This window comes from Diceros bicornis, chromosome 35, assembly GCF_020826845.1.
Source record: "Diceros bicornis minor isolate mBicDic1 chromosome 35, mDicBic1.mat.cur, whole genome shotgun sequence".
Lineage (NCBI taxonomy): Eukaryota > Metazoa > Chordata > Mammalia > Perissodactyla > Rhinocerotidae > Diceros > Diceros bicornis.
In genome coordinates, this window is record NC_080774.1 from 21,762,235 (window position 1) to 21,777,087 (window position 14,853).

The 14,853-nt window shown below is 39.7% G+C and overlaps 1 protein-coding gene across 2 annotated transcripts in view; it reads right to left on the reverse strand.

Annotated features, from left to right (window-relative positions):
- PITPNB (phosphatidylinositol transfer protein beta) overlaps positions 1 to 14,853 on the reverse strand; it is a 65,805-nt gene that overhangs the window by 7,353 nt on the left and 43,599 nt on the right. For both annotated transcript variants that reach the window (XM_058531680.1, XM_058531681.1), the window contains exons 8-9: positions 14,164 to 14,241; positions 1,437 to 1,547 (exon numbers count right to left, since the gene is read on the reverse strand). In XM_058531680.1, coding sequence (XP_058387663.1) covers positions 1,437 to 1,547; positions 14,164 to 14,241 — 189 coding nt within the window. The remainder of the gene's footprint in view (positions 1 to 1,436; positions 1,548 to 14,163; positions 14,242 to 14,853) is intronic.

Consider the following 14,853-nt stretch of genomic DNA (forward strand, 5'->3'; position numbering starts at 1 on the left):
AATGTACTGAAAGAAGAGAGTCCTAGGTTCTTTGCACTAAGGTGTTTTATTGCATTAAGAATTATTACAAACTCTCCATTAATTTTTGTACTCTAATGTTACTGCCACTATATATATGTATGTATAGTGTAAAACCATGTATATAATTAGTGATTTTAACTGATGGATTATTAAAGTTTTACTAAACTTTCCCAAGAAGAGAGAAAAGTGCACTCAACAGTGAGTACTTTAGTACTTTTGGACAATGTTCAGAGTTTACATTTTTTTCCATGAACAGAAGGGACTTCATCAATTACATGTGTGACTTCCATTTATCAGAACTGGACTGGTTATCTATTACTATGATCCAAGAGGAAGAAAGGAAGCCAATATTTACAGAGTGCCTACTGTGGGCCAACTGCAAGCAGGCTCAAGAACCATCAAAGTTTCCAGCACTTTACGACCCTTTTTAAAAAAATGTTGGAGCAGTTACAGTTTACGGTGAAACTCAGACACAACTGGTTGTGGGTGTGGAGATACAACAGGGGCTTTTTTTTTTTTTTGATAATTTTATTTATTTATTTATTTTCCCCCAAAGCCCCAGTAGATAGTTGTATGTCACAGCTGCACATCCTTCTAGTTGCTGTATGTGGGACGCGGCCTCAGCATGGCCGGAGAAGCGGTGCGTCGGTGCGCACCCCGGATCCGAACCCGGGCCACCTGTAGCGGAGCGCATGCACTTAACCGCTAAGCCACGGGGCGGCCCCAACAGGGGCTTCTTTATAATGATAATGGAATAAACATTCACACTACAAGGAAAGTAAAGCTTGAAGAAACTCTGCATATTCCTTATGTGTTTACAATGTGTATTTATACAACTGCAATTCTCCCCTTTCTAGATTAAATTGCCCACGTTACTTTCAATTTAATAAAGAAGACATAAAAAAGAGGTCATCAGAATGTATTTCGATCCTCAGATTATGTCACTCTGGGTTCAGAGTGTAAGGATTCTCAGTGAGGACCTCTAAAGAAGACACCCGACAAGAAAGTGCCAGGTACACAAGAAAGGGGCTTCAGGGGGCTTGAGGGGCTGAGGGGGCATCCAGCTGAGCTGGGACAGAGCCTGGCCTCTCCCTCTGGCCAACACCGGGACACCAGGGCCTCTTGGGGACATGCTTTATGTGGAAAGGGCTCTCTACAGAAGAGCTGGGCAAGCCATCAGGAAAGTGCTTTGGAAGAAAACCACTATGCTCTTCCCCAAAGACAGCCCCTTAAAACCTCCGCTGGCCTTTGTGTTTGCTGTTTCTAGGGAGAAAAAGAAGGGCAGAGAAGAATTATATAGGGAGAACAATTTTCACCTCATAAAGGAAAAAAAAGGTGTTAGAGAAAATATCCCATTAACAGCTACCTCCAATCTTAGCCTAAATTTTAGTCACCACATTCTGGACAGATTTTACCTTCTGAATGAAGTTTTCTACTTTGCTTTGCAGTCCCCACCACTTGAATTTAATGGTCACCAGCTTATAGGCACACATCTGAGGACAGTCAGGGTTGTTTGCCAGCTCCTTCTAGATGAGGAAAATTGAAAAGGAGAAATTGTGACTTAAATATTTATGTTTTGATTAAAACTGACTTGTGTAACGACATCACAGACATACGTGAAGAAAATTACAATCTCATGTGTTTAATTCAGGTATTTGGAAACTCAAAATCATTTCAGCAAGAGCAGCAGTACTCCACTGCTGCAAACCCTGCTTGTACAAAGTTACTTCCCAGCTCTACAGTTTAACAGGCGCATTGCTCTGCCTCAAATTACACTATTCAGATTTCATATTAAATACCAAATTCTATTCACATCCTATCAATAGCGAGCCTTTAACACATAAAGGTCCTCATAACACCATTACTGCATTCCTGCTGTGGACATGGGAAGGCACAATAAAAAACGGTGAGGAAGTTTAGTTGTCTTCTATGTCTTTAAACCTCAGCAAGTGGAGGGGCTGTTTATTAACTGACGTATTTTCAATAGGAGGAGGACATGAAAAGGAAGCAGCAGCAAAAATGATCTATAATTATCAAGTATTCGAAGGCAAATCCCATACATCCGGACTCTGATTTCCACAAATGATTACACCTCATAGTTAAAATGGTGTAGTAAGGGAATCAAACCAAGAGTTGTTATGGTAAAAAAGGGAAAATATTTAAAAAAACAAAACAAAACAAAAAACAGAGCAAAGAAGAGAGGTGGGGGGACTATCTGTATTAAAAGAGAGAAAATATAGCCTGCAATTTACTTTCAGAAGAAAACATAAAAAAGCAATTAGAATTTAGATCCTCAGATTACGTCACCCTAGGATCAGAGTATAAAAATTCACTCAATTTTTAGGTTCAGCCAAAACAAAACAAAAAACACTAAAAATACGGGTTTGTGTGGAGAGAAAGGGAGGGAAGGAGGACAAAGGAGAAGACGAAAGGGGAAAATAAATATGGCAAAGTGTTAACCGCTGACTCTAAGTGGAGGTGTTCACTGTTCTATTCTTTCAGGTTTTTGACTGGTTTTGAAATTTTTCATTATAAAAATTGGGTGGGAGGGATTCCAACCTATAATATTACGGACAATTTCTATGACACTCAGTGCAGGCTTCTGTCTTAGCAAGCTCAGTACACGTACTAGCGTGTTTATCTGGGCAGAAGGGGTGAGTGGGGGTGAACCAGGGGCTTGCAGCACACCTCAGGGTTCTCACTATGAACCCCCTTAGCATTATGGTTCTTCCAGGGTGGTGTGTGCAGGAGACCAACACTCCTGAGCTGACCCGGAAGGGAGCCTGGGCTGGGCTCACAGCAGGGAGCTAGTGTAGACACGGCCTGCTCAGGAGCTCACAGCCTGGCACAGAAGGCAGGTACTCTGATCAAAGAAACACAGACGGCAGAGGCGACTGCAGGTGTGGTCTAAGGAAAGGCCACTCTGTAAACTCTCAGCCCCAATGCTGGTGTGCTTACAGGATGACAGCTACATCTCAGGACTGCTGTAAGGACTAAAGAAGGCAGAGCATGCTCCGTGCTCAGCTGGTGGGACTCAGGGGCTTAATACATATTAGTTCTCTCCCTCTCTTACTCTTTCAGACAGTCTTATTTACCTCTTTAAATTTGCAAAGCAATTTTAAATAAAGTGTCTCAAAAGTGTAGAAAGTCATGTGCAACATCATGGGCACCCTTTTTATAAAAACTAAGTACTGAGTGAAAATTTAAAGCAGACTTTTACACAGGTTCCTCCCTTCTTCACCATCGTGCTCAGCTTCACACAGCACTCAAGACATGACAATGCCGGCATCAGTCACACTGTGTGCCACTGTCACTTCTTGTCAGCTTCAACTCACTCACACATTCCACTTTCAATAAGCTCGTTGTGTGTGAGCAAATATTCTTTCCATTCAGCTACATATAAATTCAAAAAATGATGAATTTCTAGGTCTTATTCTAAAACCTCAAGATTATTCTTCATTTATGCCATCATACAAATAGACCACATTTTTTTCCCCAAACCCTCAATAATGCTCCAGTTTCCAGTGAATTCTAAGGATATATGAAAAATTTCTCTTTTGGTATTATTAATAGGACTCAAAGGTCTGAAGAATCCTGCATGACTGATCAACTTTTCTCAGAAAATCTCTTCTGTAATAACACCTCATCTTATGAATAATGACCTGGTACATGGGTTAAATCAATGAGGTAATATACGAGCGTTTAAATAAAAACATTATGTACAGCAAACTGTCCTTCTGTAGGTGAGTTCTATGTCAACAGAAGAACTTGGCTGGCTTAGCTCTATTTCTCCATGATTTCCTTCCCATAAAACAGAGTACCAATGTGAAAATTCAGCATGGATGTGTATGTACACACGTACACACACACACACACACACACAACCTCTTACTTTATGAACAAGTTTAATTCAGCTAGTATTAAGTAGGTACCATTTACAACCCAGCCCATGCTAGGTGTTGTCAGAGAACACAAAAGTGGCTGGTAGAGAGGAGAGTAATTACGTACATAAATAACGATAAAACCACTACCCTTGGTGCCAATAGTCTCTATCAGAAAGGATACTCTTCTGTTGTGGACACTGTGGCCGGGATAAAATAATCTATTTGCAACTCCCTCTCCCCCGCTCCTTGACCTGCAGGCCCCATGCACTTAAGCTGGGCTCTGGTGTGTGTAAGAGCAGTCAACCAGCCTTCCACAGGACAGAGCTAGCTTCTGAGCACAAAGCCTTATTGAAATAATGACAAGGCTGGTCTTTCACAGATCATTTTTTCAATAAGCAACAAGCCAGTGTTGAGGTACTCTCTATCCAATGAGTGTCACTGAAAATCTTCATATGAAACACAATTTGGGTATATGTAGAATACAGTACTCCAACTTGTGAAATACACCTACCCAGCAGTAGCACTAGACTAGGAGTAAGAGGACTTGGGTTGCAGCTCCCTTTCTATGTAAGGTGGGCAGGATCCTTAACCCCTCTGGGCCTCGCTTCTCCATCACTAAAAGGAAAGGCTAGGCTCTATCAGAGCTTTCCACCACCCACTGACGTGACACTAAAAGCAGGGGTGAGTGAACTCAGCTCCTCAAGGGGCAGGCTGGCCCAGGGCTGCAGGTGGTAAGCACATGTCCTTGACATCCAATGGCTTGTCTTAAAACTTTCTATCATTTGGCATTTTATTCCATAATATGCCTGGGCTTAACAAAATACCCCACGCTGAATTTCCTCCATGGCTGAGAACCTCAGACGCACCACTGATGAGCCCTAAGATACCTTCCAGGTGGAACATTCCAAGGTCCTATTAATAATGGGTTGCTGACAGCTTCGTTCGGAAACTCCAAATCACTGGACATCTTGTGTTAAAAGAAAACCTGGGTGTTTCTAGTAACACACCAACTCTTCAGAATTCTCCTACTATTTTATAAAGAAAGCAGGATGAAGCATGGTTCTAATTAAAGAGTAAGCTAAATTTAATACAAACATGCCTATACTTGGGCTCCAAAAACAGAGCAAACACATGCGACTTCAACAATTACCTAAGTTTGTTTCTCACATTCTCTTTAGTGACTCTGGCAGGCTGCTCAAATCAATCAAGGTACTACTGGTAAATTATAAAGTAACACTAGTCTATAAAATTTAGTTTCAAAACTATAAGTGATAAGACAAAAAAGAACCAATTCTCTAAGCCATCTTCCCCAGATCTAAAATGCATATTCAGTCGCAATCTGCTTTGTGTTTTCCATCCAACATACAAGTAATTGTTAAAAAAAAAAAAAAAGTTTATGGAAGAATATGTAAACCAATTAAAAAACAAACAAGTAAACCAACAGCCTGATGCCTTTATTTCTTGGCCTAACTCTCCACAGTATCAAAACCTCACAGTGTGAGGCACAGAGGTGACTTTCAGAAACATAATCTCAAATATTCCCAGGAGAAAGCTGAGAACATAGAAGCTATGTATTTTTTCTTCAATTATTATTATGAATATATACGTGATATTTGAGGTTTCATCCAATTCTAAAAATGACTTACATAATTCACTTCTTTTTTTTTTTAAATGTACAACCACTTTGTAATTTTATTTATTTATTTATTTTTCCCCCCAAAGCCCCAGTAGATAGTTGTATGTCATAGCTGCACATCCCTCTAGCTGCTGCATGTGGGACGCAGCCCCAGCATGGCCGGAGAAGCGGTGCGTCGGTGCGTGCCTGGGATCCGAACCCGGGCCACCAGAAGCGGAGCGCGCGCACTTAACCGCTAAGCCACGGGGCCAGCCCCTGTAATTCACTTCTTAATTTAAGCTATGGTCTTAAAACTAATACTTAAATTAAGGAAATGGCTTAAAAAGTCTCCACACATAATGGTGAAACAGAAAATAGTGAAATTGCCTAGCTGTAGTAAGTAAAAGCCAAAGGAGTCCTCTTGGCACCATCTTTCTGGGGTGGAATCTAACACTATGTAATTAAAGTCCTAAAGCTGTTCACATCCCATGTATACTATATGCCCTTTAACCTGGTAATTCCACTTTCACAAATGTTTTCCAATTCATCAGGTGAGAAAGTAACAACACCGTAGATTTATTTATAACGGCAAAAACCTGGACTTCTTAGAGTGGTGAAATACCTCACAGGCCTTCCAAACAATGGGCTACTAATACTAAGCACACAGCCATTAAAAACCATCTTTTCAAAGAACAGTTAACAACATGGAAAAAAAAAAAAGCATTATATGAATATAAATAGGTATCTAAGTATGGTATAAACATTTGTAACACAATAAACTACATGAATCAGGAAATATAATAGCAGTAATTAAATGGTGATTAATTAAAAATTGATTTTTATTTTCTTCTGTGTACAATTCTTTATTTCAAAACTTAAAAATAAACATCACGGGGGCCGGCCCTGTGGCTTAGCAGTTAAGTGCACACGCTCAGCTACTGGTGGCCCAGGTTCGGATCCCGGGCGTGCACCGACGCACCGCTTCTCTGGCCATGCTGAGGCGGCGTCCCACATACAGCAACTAGAAGGATGTGCAACTATGACATACAACTATCTACTGGGGCTTTGGGAAAAAAAAGAGGAGGACTGGCAATAGATGTTAGCTCAGAGACAGTCTTCCTCAGCAAAAAAAAAAAAAAAAAATATATATATATATATATATACATATCATTTTATAATCAGAAAAAAACCTAACATGCTTAAAAAATAGACTATAAAAAAGTTTCTGCCCCCAGCTGAGTATTTTAGGACAAAGATTTACTTTGCCCTAAATTATCTGGGTGCTATTTCAAATCTTCATTCTTTTTTGACCATAAACAATCTAAATGTTTTCCTGTCTCTTTTCTTTCTGATGTTTAATAAATCAAAGCTAAACAAAATCAAGCTAAAAGCTGAATTAAGGTCTTTACTATATAACTTTAGTCCAGTCCGTATTTAGTTTTTCCTAATATTAAACTTCTACAGCAGAAATGATGTATAAATGCAGAGTAAAATACGATCAACTCTTCACGGTTATCAGAGATATTTCTGAGAAAAAATGTGTAACTTTTAAAATGTGAAAAATCTCAATGGGACAAATATTTGGGACCTCACACTCAGAGCAGTGTTCTAGGATCCACAGATCCCGACAGCAGCTTGTCTGCCCAGGCCTCAGGAAGCTCACTGCTGGGGCACAGCAAAGTCTCCTCTTTGGCCTCACACAATACAAATGTTTTCTGATTCTTCTTCATCAGCTGAAAAAATAATCCCAAAGCAAGAAAAGCCAAAATCTGAATTTAGATAATTCACACATGAGTCCAATCCAGCACAAATCTAACATTTCCTAAACTAAGGCAAAAGAGGATTATCTCTTTCCTAATCTAAGAGTAAATAAACTTATTTTGCTGATAAATACAAGTTTTATATAGATTAAAGCATAAAAAATGTAAAAGAACAATTGCATATAAAAGCTAAAGAACGGCTGGTTACCAAAAGACAAGAACAACCAGAAATTCTATAAAATTAAAGTCGTGGACTAACAGAAGAACTCCAAATTATGACTCATTCTACATAATTTAAGTTTCATCTGTAACACAGCAAGCACTAGCTAGTTGTGAAATGTTTCCAAAACTGTATTTAAATACTTTGTGTATTCACTGAATTCCTTACATTTCATGTTTCTAACTATAAATGAAACCCCTACACTCAAATCATGTTTTTAATTTAACGACACATATTAAGTTACGCTGAGGCATGTGGACGAGGCCTAAGGGGGAGTAATGCATACTGGAGCCACACAACACGAGTAAACAAAACGCAGTGTGTTTAACTGGAATGGTGAGCAATCAGCCCATGTTATCCACAAGAACTAGTTTTTTCTATCTGTGACAAACAAACATATACAAATGTAAAAGAGAATTAAAAGAAAAAAAACACAAATGTATTCTGGGAATTCATTTTCTAAAACTGTAGTCCTCTCACAGTCTCACGCTGCACGTCAACTCTGCACAGTCTTCCTATTTAAAATGTGCTGGGGTGAAGATAGAACAGGTATACACTACACTTAAGCAGAGGTAATACTTTTCAAGGACAAAGCAGTTTCTTTAAGATCACACTCTCTTCATATTTTAATTTTTCAATTTTAGGCAATCTGAATGCTCAATTTCAGCGTTGATTTTGTAATGTAAGATTCCAACCCAGATTTTACTAAGAAAGTTAAAAATAAATGCACTGCTGGTGCGGTTGCCAGTGCATGCATCAGTAAATATCAATAGGAGATTCCAGAACATATGTGGAGTATGTGTACTGAAATTTCAAGCAAAACCCAGTTCGCCAACTCATCATACTCTTCATTCCTTCCATTTTGTTTAGATTTTGGTAGCCATTTGGACAGACCTACATTGGACATTATATTCTTTGTAAGTAGATGGCAAGTCTTAACATTTGATTGATTTTTATTTGGCTTAAGACAGTTAACTTGTATTCAGCAAAAACTTAACTATCTACTTTGAGCAGGTAAGGATCTACAACAGCATATATCTATTACATCTACTATGAGCAAACCTCTGTGCTAGGCACTGCCGCATATCAAGGTTAAGTCAGACAGCCTATGGCTGAAAATTCAGTCAGTAATGGGGGACAGAGGAGGTAGGGTCTGAAGAAGACAGAATGCACACAAAAACCACCACCCTGACACGAGACACACCCAGCGCCATGAGAAGGTCATCGATAGAGGACTTCAGCTGAGTTCAGAGGCAGGAGATTCCTACCTGGTTTGGCAAATGCAAAATGTTAAATGGAAGAAGTAAACATGAGATAAAGTTCAGAAGATTAAACTAATTGTAGGTTAAACGAATTTCACAAAAATAGGCAAAGTGAAATCAAGACAGTAAAGCTTACTGCCTGTGAGAGGATGATCAGTCACATTTTCCATGTCTCCAAACTTAGTATTTTTGTAGCTCACACCCATTTCACTAATCAGAACTATGACATGTGCTTCAGGCCTGCGTCCAATTACTCTACCAGTGACATCACAAGCTCACCCTGCAAGTCATGAGGAAATGTTTATGTCCCTGACAGTGTCAGTTAGACACTCCACAAGAGGCCCGTCCTGTCAAATTACTTCTCGAACCTGAGTAAGACACTCCATGCATCCACGCCTGAGTCCTTTGGCTCTGCCTGAGAACAGAGGCCTTCAGTATCCAAGATAAGGCTAAAACTAATCATGTACTGCTCCCGGGGCACTTAGTTTCAAAGACAGGGAACAGCTTCTTTGGTGTCCTCTGCAGGAGTCGCATAATTAATACAAACTAAGTGTAAAATACTATTTTTTATACTAAATTAAAAACCTAGCTGCCAAACCAAGCACTCAAAAAAATCAGCCATGTTTTAAGGTCTGCTTTATTACCTATAATCCACAATATGGTCTAACCAGAAACTAATTATTCACCTCTTTATGCCACTTACTATAGGGTTTCAAACATGAGATGACAGGAAGGGAATGTGTTTTAAAATGCCTTCACAGCCCTCCTGAGACTCACAGCCACGTCTAGATGCAGACACATGAGAGCATCCTCAGTCCTTCTCCTCAGGTGGCTATCTGTAAAGGGCACTGCTCATTAGCCTCTGGAGGACTCTGGGCCACTTTCCTGCCAGCCTCTATCTCAGATTTCCATAGCTGGGTTTCAAATTCTCCCTCATCTCCCACTTCTATTCTTCTCACCCCCGGCCAACAGAACCTTGTGGTATCTTTACTTTAGGCCACTGACAACCAAGGCTACCACCTTTTCACAGATGTGAGGTGGGAGGAGAAAGGAGTCTTGGTAGCACGAAAGGAAACAGATTAGCATCCCTATAATCCACAAAGATGGCTGCCTTCCACTGGCTTGGAGGACCCAGGACGTCCTCTATGGTAATTCTAAAATCAGTCTAAAGCATGACTGAGCAGGTAAATGGTATGACAGACTGTTTTGAAAGGCCAAGCTTTAACTGCCAGAGCTTTTGCTCAGACAGGAGTTAACTAATAGGACATGCGTTATGATCTTTTATGAGCTTTTATGAACGATAAAAGCGTTATGATTATATATATATATAAAGATAATATAAAAGTCACCATGACTTTTGGATCAAGTTCTTTATTTGACCTGATCCCCTTCTACCTCAACGGTCAGACACTGGCTGAGTCTTGTGAGACATGTCAAGCACTGTAAGGGCCAGATGCTTTGGTAAAGCCTCTTACAAAGCCCTTTACAAGCCTAAGTATTAATTATCATATATATGTAAACACAAAAGTTTAAGTCTTCATGTGGTGTCTGGATTAAGTGAAGAAAGAAATGAGGCCTTGCCATAGGATAAAAATGACACCATAATCTTCAAAGGCAGTGTTTGAATTTGTTAAAATGACAACTCCTCACCAGATCAGAGGTGGCAAACTGAAAGCTAAATGAATCCACATGTAAACTGTTTTTGATAAAACATCAGAATAGGTAGTCTTACCAACATCACACCACACACAAAGTTCCCAAAACACAAAATGAACCAAAACATGTACACACACACATGCATGTGCAGTGCTATAAAGAAGCAAGATATTTACATCCGTGAGAAACGCAAAATTTTGCCTTGAAGCAAAAATCTTTATCAGGCTATAAATCGCGCTCCTGTCACTATGCACAGTTACTTAATCAAGTGTTGAACCTAAATAGGAAAACATAATTCATGTGCTCAGATTTAAAAAACTCTCTTTTCAGAGGGAAAATGAATACAACTACTAAAGCCTGCATCTCTAGGTGTGTAGCTTTTAAAAAATAAAAGGTATGTATCATACCATAGGCGAAAAAAAAGGTCTGCCTTCTTAACAAATGTGGAAAATATGAAAATCTACTCCTTAGCAACCCAAAGATCCCCTGCTAGCAAAGGTTCTCTAAACTGTGTGGCCTCTGCTTTACGGCTGAGCCCGGTCAAGCACTCGTTAGACACACACAACCACAGGGGTAAGGACAGGTGAACCAAGACGTGTTTGTCAACCCCCAGATACTAGAACCAGGGGAACCCCTGGATACTAGAGAGAGAAAAGGAATAACTGTGTCAGAAATAGGGTAGCATATTTATAGATCTCATCAACCCTAAGAGATGATGAAGGCTTTTTATTCTCAAAGACAAAAGCATGACAACAATGATAAGAGCTACCACTTATTGTGCACTTCTTGTGCTGGGAACAACATCATTACTTCATTTAGTCCTTACAACAACCTTCTGAGGTTACTAATATTATTCCCATTTTAGAGATGTGGAAACCAACACTCAGAGTTAGGGTTAAGTTATTTAAGTCACAACTTGTGACAGAGTAACGATGGGTTTTTAATGGATCTCCCTTAGTGCCACTGTTACCTACAGATTCCCTGACCACCGGAAATGGATGCCTGGTATTAACAAGAACTATCAAATTCTGGCGGATACCGTGAATACAGAGAGCCACACAACCGTCGTGATGCAACAGGGCATCAAAGGCACAGACTGGTGATCTGCAAGTCACTGGACTGAGAGCCAGAATCCGCCACCTCTCCACACCATACGTAACTCTGTGACCAGCACTACAGCAGGTGCTCCAAGAACGGTAGGCATTCTGCTGTTTCTCCTACAACTACTATCCGTGTTTCCACGGCCAAGTTGCTCATCTATAAAATGAAGCAGTCGCACTTACCCCACAGGAAGGTGGTGAAGATTAAATACGACCTTGTGTAGTGTCTGGCCCCAAGGGAGAGGGTTCCCCCCATCCAGTCTGGTGCAGAGAAGCAGTCAATACCGCAGTAATTCAGAAGGAAAATGCCACTGTGGGATAGGTAAGGAAGTGTTCCACAGAGATCATGGGGTTCACACTTAGCTGTGAATATACTTTGGAATCTGCACTGGTAAGGTGAGCTTCTGCTGAGGGGCATGGAAGGTGTGCAGAGTGGCTGTTGGACAACCAGGCAGCACTTACACAGGAGCATTCCTACATACAATCCCGGGTAAGAGAGTCCAGAACAAGATTTCTTCTTCTTTTTGCCCTAATTATCATGTATTTCTTCCCTACTCTCATATTTCAGAAGTATGGAAATCTCCAACCACCACCCCTTCCCCAGTGCTGCCTTCAGAGCCATGATGAGTAGTTACTGACAAACAGGGCTGGAGATATAGGAGATGCTGGTAAGATTAAGTCAGTCCATAGGTTTCTATTTTTATGTATGTTGTATTACCAGCTAGTCGTCCTTCTTACTCTCTGTTTTTCTTCATAGTAGTAAGTAGATAGTTTAATTATTCTTGATTACTTTAGTTATTTCTGAGAATTCGCTGAAATTCAGTTAAGCAGTAACTAGATTTGTAAGAAGAGCTGCAAACACCATCATTTGGCTAAAGTTAACAACCACTAGGCAAATGGGCAGAAGGGTATCACTAACAGCCAGCATTCTCCCAGAGAAATAACAATATACACACACAACAGAATGGGGGGAAAGACGGCTATACTGAAACCTGAAAAAATGTAAAATTCACATTACTAAAAACTAAACCTATTTCAGAATTTTAAATAATCATTAATTGATAATAAAAGACAAAGCAACATTAGTTAAAAAGGTAAAAATCATAAATAAAAAAGAAATAAAAATCATATTTCAAGTTCTTAAAAGGTTGGAAATCAGGTGGAAGTCATTGTCAAACTACTTTTGCTGCCTGTTAAAAACTGAGTTAGGAGTTTCTACAGGAAGGATTTGAGCCCAAATGTAACAGTCCACCACATGATGTAGCATTGCCTTCTCAACTTTATACTCGAAAAACTGATAATCTGAAGAAAATTAAATATTTAATTCACCTCCAAGTCTCAACCTCACAGCTCCCCTTTCCCTGTAAAAGTATCATCAGCTAGAGTCAGTACTTATTGGAGCAAGATGGCCTTTCAGAAGACAGGCAACTTAGAAGAGCCCCCGTCCGCTGCTCCAGCACGGCACTCCCCTTTAGGCCAGGGGCAAATCTCAAGGAGAAAGCCTTCTCCTCTAACTCAGGGTGAGTTCTAAAGTCCAAAGCTAGAAATGTGCAAAAGGGGAAAGTTTTTTAATCTATGAGAGTACATTTAGATCATGCATAATGAATTTGTTCCTTAATTTATAAGTGACACGTATCACTTTCTGGGTATTAAGTTAAAAAGTCTCTAGTCATGGCCATTAAACTGGGAGAATTTTGAACTGAACTCTACCCAGAGAACAAATGTGAAAATAAAGTAATTATGAATCATTTCTTCTCAAAGAAAGTCAGACTCATTCTTCATTTTAACTGACGTGCAAGACAGTCCACAAAACAGTCTGACACTCATGGAGAACCACCCAATGGATTATTTGTGGGGCTGTTAGAGTAATCCTCTATATGCAAACAACAACTAGCACCTAGACATCATTTATCGATGATCTGTAACTGGCTGCAGCATAAACAGATTGGTTACCAAGTAAAATCCTGTTGGTGGAAAATCTGCTCTGGGCATGTTTAGGTTGTTATGCTCCTCTTCTGTCAAATTAGCTGTAATAACTTGCTATCAACACATTAAGCCGTCTTTAAGGGTTTGTCATTAGTTTAGCAGATGTCTTTAAAATGCATTATATTTCATAGCAATTTAAATTATTACCTTAACATTGCTTTTCTTACTTCCATGAATAAAGTAAAGATGTGTTCTTTATTAGAAAACAACTACTTGCCATCAAAATTGTTTTCTGGTGTCCTGCTTTTCAAAATATAACTACTTTAAAAGGCCAGGAACATGAGCTTGAGTGAGGGGAACTTGTTCAGTTTTTACTAAGACTAAATTTAAACTATAAACTTTCATTTAATATGGATTTTTGTACTGCTTCAAGTCTCAGAAGAGAACATTACAATCCCCAAAGACTAAATCACTTGTCTCTTTTAAGAGTTATCAGAACTGCATTGTGCTGAAAGTGACAGTCCAGCTACGTTCTGTTTGTTAACACAGCACAGACTTGCTGGGCAACTGCAACTGGCTGTTAAGTCCTTATCGCAAATAAAACTGTTTTTGTGCCATTTCTATTTTTCACTTAAACGTCATCAGCTCTTCTAGACTGAGGACCTGTCAAGTGTTCTGTTGCCAAGACTCTGCCTGTCAGAAAGGTCAGCAACCAGTACCTTCCAGTTGGGTCCCAAAGGGCCTCTTTTGGTCTTGACTGACTGGAATAATGCTGGGTCTTCATCAGCTTTGTAGTCCTGCAAAGCAAAACAAAGTGAGAGGCAGAGAAGAAAACCAGAGAAAATTCTTTCACCTTGCCAGAACAGCTCTTTACAGCTACTAAAACACATGACAGAAACCGATTAGGTTTACTGTGCTTTTGCATAAAAGTAGGAAAACGCTTCTATACGACATTAAATTTTCAGTTTGGTTCTCTGCTTTAAACTTTTATCTTGAGGCAAAACAACTATATAATAAAAAGTAATAAAAGTCTTGACTAGCAGTCCACCATGACTAGTTACTGGATAGCTATGTCCAAGAACTAATCTTCCAACATTTTTCCATAGTTTCAGCATTTTGATAAATGTATAATCACATTTAAGAAATAGAACATACCATCTCAGTTTTGACAATTCCCACAGATGACGACATTGGACTCTAACAACCACTAGAGAGCAACTACTGTGACCAGGAACATAGATCAGAACTAATTCTGCGGCATCCCCCGATCTCTTCCGCAGCTGGGTCGGTGGTAGACACCTCAATCAGGAGGCCAGCCTCTCCAAACCCTTGTCCACAGAGAGCCATAGGGTACACATACAGTGGCTTCCTCACGGAAGAGGGATTATATTCATGTCAGCCTCTCATTA